At 36.7% G+C, this 7349-nt stretch overlaps 1 protein-coding gene across 2 annotated transcripts; it reads right to left on the reverse strand.

The window, feature by feature from the left end:
* Positions 1 to 6835, reverse strand: LOC121234368 (alpha,alpha-trehalose-phosphate synthase [UDP-forming] 5-like). 2 transcript variants are annotated; one of them, XM_041130289.1, is made up of 4 exons: positions 6568 to 6835; positions 3990 to 6048; positions 2671 to 2944; positions 1 to 761 (listed from the first exon to the last, which is right to left on the reverse strand). In XM_041130289.1, exons 2-4 carry the CDS (start codon positions 5972 to 5974, stop codon positions 438 to 440), a joined length of 2583 nt encoding a protein of 860 aa, XP_040986223.1. In that variant the 5' UTR covers positions 5975 to 6048; positions 6568 to 6835; the 3' UTR covers positions 1 to 437. The 2 variants fall into 2 exon arrangements, with proteins under 2 accessions (XP_040986223.1, XP_040986224.1); XM_041130290.1 differs by lacking the exon at positions 6568 to 6835 and adding an exon at positions 6298 to 6539.
* Positions 6836 to 7349: the final 514 nt, after the last annotated feature.

The following is a 7349-nucleotide window of genomic DNA, read 5'->3' on the forward strand; positions in this document are numbered from 1 at the left end:
TATCTAAAAATACTTACTTCTAATTAAGTAAAATCTGACCATAACAAGTTTATTGTGTAATTCGTTAGTGTAGCTGCCTCTAACTCCCCCGAGCCTTATTCAGTAAACTCTTCGACCCTGGTGAAATGATTTTTACAGGCTATGGCATAGGCCCCAGAGAGATCCAAGTTTGCTAGCCTATCACACTAACCCCAGCCAAAGAATCACAAATACCAACATACAATCAAACCAATAGCATGACATGGAGAAACAAATAATAGGTACCATTTATCCACGGACAGTAGAAACAACTTTGTAATTTTGCAATGTGGCAGAAAAGCATGTACACCTCCAATACACCAAGCTTGACCCCGACCAGAAAAATGATACCAGTTGAGAAATTTCGCACAAGTGAACCCCACATCGATTATGAAAGGGCTCTCCCTAGAGAGAGAAGACTATTTATTCTCTGCAAAAATCACCCGCTGAGATGCAGCAGGAGCATTTCTATTAGCCTGATCTGAAGCATTGGCGAGGCCCTGCAGCATTCTCAAAATCTCAGTTGTGTCTTCCAAGTAGTACTTGGCCTTGCTGGGTTTCCGGCCAACAGTGCAAGCAAAAACTTCAGCAACTGGGGATAGAGAATCCTTCGCACTCATTATCACCTCAAACATGTCCTCATCTGACCTGTCATCCCCAATACAGAGAACAAAATCTGGAAGCATTCCCTTCTGTCGCATTGTTGAGAGGAGATATTCTGCTATAATACCTTTATTAACACCCTGTAGTGATCAGAGATATGGATCACATTTTGAGAACTTGTTTTTCTTTATAAGCAGACTAAGTTTTTCAATTTAGAGGAGACTTATTTTCCTTTTTTATTATTCAAATCTCAAAAGGAAAATAAAAAAATGAATCCCAAAAATAGTCAAGCAATTGGGCAAATTTGATCAGAAAATAGAGGTCCCACAGATAACTACAACTTCTAGTCTTCTAGGTTATACTAAATTTTTTTGTTTATAAGTAATAAATCATTATTAATTCTTTATTTTAGTTTATACTAATTTATGAACAGCATAATTCATTATTAACTCTTTATTCTAGGTTATATTACTTATAAAAAATCTCTTTATTCTACGTTATACTAATTTATGAACCGCACTATGAATTGTCTTATTATACCTTCCAACAAACATGTTTTTTTCTTTTGATGAGTAAATGGTAACTTTGATTGCAAAGGTTGGTCATTCTAAAAATGCAAGAAAATCATTACTGAATTAGATTTGCAGACCATGTTGACAATGATGATGTAGTGTAAGGAAATGAAGAAGAAAATGATGATGATCATCATCATCATCATTATGATGGTGATGAAGAAGAATTAATGTTAAGGACAGACCACTCACAGGTATTTTTCACTTGGACAGCTTCTTCGGGCAAGATCTTGACTATGGACTTCTGTTTCTACACTGTGAGGTTGTCAGGGCATTATGGGATGATGTGTTTAGAATGAGGATTGGGTATTCGGAACTTGCAATCTTTCAACAAAGCCTTGCTTGGCAAATGGCTATGGAGGTACCAAAAACGGGGAGCTTTGTAGAGAATTGTCATCGAATTGAAATATGGGGAAGAACGGGGAGGATGGTGTTCCAATAAGTTGAGTGGGCCTTATGGAGTGGGGCTATGGAAGCATATAAGAAGAGGTTGGGATCCATATTCAAGAAATATCCGCTTTGCAGTGGGTGATGGATCCAAAATTAAATTTTTGCATGATGTATGATGGGGCACTCAAGGAAACTTATCCACAAGTTTATTGTATAGCAAGAATGAAAGAAGCCTCGATTGTAGACCTATTAGGCTCCGTTTGGATTGAGAAGTGATCTCAACTCATCCCATCTCATCATTACAACTTTTCTAAATTTCCACACAAAATATAATAAACAATTCAACTTTTTCAAATCCTAAAACAATAATAATATTAAAAAATAATATTCTAATAATATTGTATTCAATGTTTAACTTTCATCTCATCTCATCTCAACTCTCAATCCAAACAGGACCTTAATCATCTCCAATGGTATTCCCCAATGGAATGTTACATTCCTCAGAGATGCAATAGATTGGGAAATTAACGCTTTTTCGGAATTCTTTGACCTAGTGTACTCCACTTGTTTGTTGGGGGGAGTTGAAGATTTTTTGGTGCCCCTCTAAGAACAGGAAATTCACAGTCCGCGCTTTTCTACCAATTATAGGAATTTTCAAAACAGGAAGCAGTCACTAGAGAAGATTAGATTGTTCTTTGTTAATACTTTATTTCTATGGACTAAAGCCATTAATTTCAATGGCCTAGATCTTCATGATTTTCTTGTTTCTATTTCTTCGTCTTAACTAGGCTATTCTTTATGAAAACTAGAGAACCAAGCCGTTAATTTCAATGGCCTAGATATTCATGATTTTCTTATTTCTATTTCTTCGTCTTAACTAGGCTATTCTTTATGAAAACTAGAGATCCAAAGAATTACAAAAAACAATGCGATGAAAACACTATTAACCTTAACAGTAAGGAGAGTTTTAAGGCATTAATGAAAGCAAGAAAATGGAAATTCATGTATACACCCAATTATGCTGTTATTCGACCTTGGCACACCTCATTAGAGATTGATTTGAGAAAAGCAGAACTGTACCACTAACCTGAGGTTTAACCTCGACTATGTGCTGACCACTCTTGACAGAAACTGGCTCATTGGTAAGAACACTTTCCAGGTGATCAAGAAGCTCCTTAGCCTGGCACGAGCCAAAATCTGGATCTGCAAACTGGTAATTCCAAACAAGAGCACTCTCTTTGGTCTCTATGGTAGAACCATCAGTGGTTTCAGTGTATAATTGCATTACAGGCTCAGCAATCTGTTTCCAGTCAAAATCTGGCACAGAAACACAAGTTTCCCAGTCCTCCTCATGATTTGGTCTGTAAGAGAATGACAATCAAATTGAATACCACAAAAAATTTGGCATTTGTTTCTGTTTTCAAATATTTTTTAAAAGAGAATTGCATCTGAAAATGGGTTGACTGATGGACCTGTCATCCTTTGGTAATTTAACAAGAAAAACGGAAGCACATTACCATAAAATTAAAACCAATCAACCAATATATAAGTAAAACAACATTGTTAAGGTAAAGGTAACAAAATCCTCTCTTTATTTGTAGTTAGGTAGAGTAAAAACTACATTCTCACACTCTCAAAAAAAAAAAAAAAAAAAAAAAAAAAGCCTAAACAACGTAGCATAAATAAATATATATATATATATATATATATAAAACTCAAACCAAGGTAGGTTTGGCACTCTGCACCAACGCTAAAACAATTATGTTGACCAATAACAAACACCAAATAAAACAGACCCAGTAACTCATAATATTAGAAAATGATTAAATTAAATAGACAAGTTAGCCAGGTTTAGTTTTTTAATTCACTGACAGAAACCTATTTTTCACGTTTAAGAAGTTTTCCTGAACCTGAATAGAATTTTAAGACATTGAGCTAATGAAAACATACTTAGAGGTTGATGTTTAGAAATCCAAATTTAAGTAACACAAGTAAATACATGTAAGCAATATCCTACCATCATTTAATCCATTTTCTGAAATACAGAAAAAATAAACCTCAGCCACCAAATCTGCAATAACTAAAAACCATCACCCAAATCCAGGACCAAAACATTGCTAGCATATTGAAAATAAAATGTGCAAATTAGGCTTAATCCAAGTCATTTACAGGTTTAAAGGAATGTAGAATACTCTCTTTTTTCTCCAAAGAAAACTAGCAAATTCAGTGACTGAACAAATGAACTTTCAGGCATATGCTCTACATCATTTATGCGCTTTGCCCATGTGACATTCAGAACCAAAACTAAGATGATGATTAAGAGTCATCGAAATCATATCAACCATTGCGAAGAGCAGCAATAAGTTTCACATAGATCCACTTTTTGAGAGAGAAGGAAGTGTGTACCTCAAAAAATAACCATGCTCAGCAGCAATCCCAATCTTTTCACAAGAAGAAAACCATTCCACCAGAGTCTTCCTGTCCTTCCCACTAACAATGAAGACAACATTTTTGGGGTCTCTGCACAAGCTTTTTAAGGTTCCAACAGCTTCAGTATTGGCAGTGTTACTAATTGAACCGGGCAGCACCATAGCTCCATCATAATCTAGAAGAATTGCTCGGCTCTTAGTCCTCTTATAGGCTGAAACAATATGATCAACTGAGAGCTTTCTGAAATTCGGATCCAAAGCAATTACTCGAAACCCTAAACCAAAACCGATTCCCCAGCACCTCCTCCTCACATGATCCCTACATGCCCTTTCAAGATCTTGTAAAAAGCTACGCGCCCAATATGCAACATCATGTGTACTGACATACCTATGGTGCTTCTCATGCCTTAACTGTTTTTCTGCCTCAGAGACTGTTAGGGCCGAATCCATAGCTTCCGCTACAGAATCTATGTTCCAAGGGTTAACCCGAATTGCACCACTTAACGATGGGGAGCACCCAACAAATTCAGATACCACCAGCATGCTCTTTTTGGGGGTCAATGTGTTTAGCCCTAAGGTCGCATCTAGTTTCTCATTTCCTTGTCGACATATAATATATTCATAGGGAATAAGATTCATCCCATCCCTCACAGCTGTAACAAGACAACACTCTGCAATTACATAATAAGCAATTCGCTCATAAAACTGAAGTGGAGTATCAATCAAGACCACTGGATTATATCCTTGCCTTCCAAATGTCTCATTAATCCTGCTAACCATGGCAGTAGTTTCAGACTGGACCTCCTGTACATCCTTGCCTCTGCCCCTTGCAGGGTTTGCAATCTGAACCAAAACAACTTTACCCCTCTTATCAGGATGTTGTATGAGCAATTGTTCCATGGCCAGAAGTTTCAAGCTGATTCCTTTAAAAATGTCCATGTCATCAACCCCAAGCAAAACGGTACGACCTCTAAATTGATCTCGTAACTCTGCAACCTTAGATTCAGTCCCAGGAAGATTCAGAACAGATTGGAGCTGGCCTATATGAATCCCAACAGGAAGGATTTTAATACTTACTGTGCGACCATAATACTCGAGTCCTATGTAACCGCGCTTAGATTGATAAGAAAGCCCAAGCATTCTACCACAACAAGAGAGGAAGTGCCTAGCATAATCAAAAGTATGGAATCCGATGAGGTCAGAGTTTAAAAGGGCTCTCAGAAGTTCATCTCTTACAGGAAGTGTCCGGTATATCTCAGATGAAGGGAATGGGGTATGAAGGAAGAATCCAAGCTTCACCCTATTGAACCTCTTCCTCAAAAATGTTGGCAAAACCATCAAATGGTAATCATGAACCCAAACAAAATCGTCATCAGGACTGATCACTTCCATTACTTTATCTGCAAATATCTTGTTCACAGATACATAAGCTTGCCAAAGGCACCGATCAAATCGACCACCAAGATCTGGTGATAGAGGAAGCATGTAGTGAAATAAAGGCCATAAATGTTGCTTACAGAACCCATGATAGAATTTACTAAAAACCTCAGGAGTGATAAATGCTGGTACACATTTGTAAGTCTCAAGCAAAGTTTGAGCTACATCATCTTGCTCGTTCGGGTGAATCTCTTCTTTAAGACAGCCAATATAGATTACTTCTACATCTTCTCCAAGGCCATCTTTAAGTTGTAAAAGAAGTGAGTCATCATCCCAGCTGAAGCTCCACTGTCCATTATCGCTACGATGCGACTTAAGTGGGAGCTGGTTTCCCACAATGATCATCCGATCCTGAGAGATGGATGAGGGAGCATCAGAGCCAACACTATTGCTGTTATCATCATCTAGCTCGGACAACACTCCAGCGACAGTTGCTACTCGAGGTAGCCTCCTCCTCTCACGACCAAAAGTTGGGGATTCACCGGACGCAAGATCCAATAAGTTAGAATAAGACCTCGAAACCATGATACCGAGGACAAAGAACTTTTAATCTACTGGGGGTACAAAGAGTACTTGCGTCGATTCCTCACAATCAAGTTCTACAAAAAAAGAAAAAAAAATAACCGATGACAAAGCAGAACCAAACAAATACCCAGAAATTCTCCAAATCTTTAAGCAAATCAAATCATTTTTTTTTTTCTAGTGAGTAAGCAAATCAAATCACAAATCGTCCAATCAGCCATTAAATAATAAACAGACAACCAACCCAGATTTGAGTAAAACCCAGAAAACACATGAACATATTAAGCTATATCTGACAAAAATCATTTGAATAGACACAGAATTACCTACGAATCCAATCGCGCACCAACCCGGGAAAAGCAGCCATATTAAGATGGTCTAATCCAAAATAGTTCAAAATTTCCAAATGCATAGGCTTTGCTTTTTACAGAGAAAAATAAAAGAGAGAGTCAACTAAGCAAGACGGCAGAAGATGAAGCAATACTTTGAACCAAGTAGGATGATAAAAAGCAGCAGAAAGTGGGCATGCAACATGAAACAAAAGCAGAAACCGGAAAGATAAAGCTCTATAGTGGTAAACGAGACAATGAACTTACCCTAGGAAGAGGAGTGTGTCTCCCAGTTGATGTTAAGACACTAAAGAAAGACTCTCTCTCTCTCTCTCTCTCTCTCTCTCTCTCTCTCTCACCTTCGTGACAATGGCATTAGCGGACCTTTTCTTTTCCTTCCAGTTTGTACAAAGTTGAAGTGTTTTCTTTTTTTATATCTAAAATCTGGACAAAATGCGATGGGATGTCTTTATTCAAAGAAGAATTTGATTCTCTTGAGTCTCTCGATCAGGGTCTGCGTGTATGACCGTGTGCGTGAGAGTGTACGAGTGATAGAACGAGGAGCAGAAAAGTACACTCTAACACTGTTAACCATGGTTAGTTTTCATTACTTTGAGTTAATTCTCTGCCTTGTCTACCAAACTCAACCAGTTAATATGGTGTGCTTGTTCCAGCCACACCTCAGCGCGTGCTTAAACGCGACCTTCTCGTGAGACACCAAATTCCTAATATGTAATTTTTCTTTTTAGATTAGTTTGTTTTTGTAAATAAAATGAGATTGTTTAAAATAAAAATTTAAATTTAAATAAAATATTATTAGTATATTTTTTAATATTATTTTTATTTTAGTATTTAAAAAAATTGAATTATTTATTATATTTTGTGTAAGAATTTAAAAAAATTGTAATGATTAAATGAGATGAAAAGTTTTGTAAAAGTAAACAAGATCAGGAATCGTTTGGATTGAGAAACACTTTTAACTTATCTAATCATTATAATTTTTTCAAATTTTCACACAAAATAATAAATAATTAAAATTTTTCAAATCC

The sequence above is a fragment of the Juglans microcarpa x Juglans regia genome, chromosome 6D (genome assembly GCF_004785595.1).
Source record: "Juglans microcarpa x Juglans regia isolate MS1-56 chromosome 6D, Jm3101_v1.0, whole genome shotgun sequence".
NCBI lineage: Eukaryota > Viridiplantae > Streptophyta > Magnoliopsida > Fagales > Juglandaceae > Juglans > Juglans microcarpa x Juglans regia.

What these genes read in the sequence shown, in the direction of transcription:
- LOC121234368 (XM_041130289.1), bottom strand. Translation starts at nt 5,974, where the DNA reads ATGGTTTCGAGGTCTTATTCTAACTTATTGGATCTTGCGTCCGGTGAA. An exon ending in GAGCATGGTTATTTTTTGAG is followed by an intron (nt 2,945 to 3,989) that starts GTACACACTTCC and finishes ATTCTCTTACAG; the next exon opens with ACCAAATCATGAGGAGGACT. An exon ending in TAGTCGAGGTTAAACCTCAG is followed by an intron (nt 762 to 2,670) that starts GTTAGTGGTACA and finishes TGATCACTACAG; the next exon opens with GGTGTTAATAAAGGTATTAT.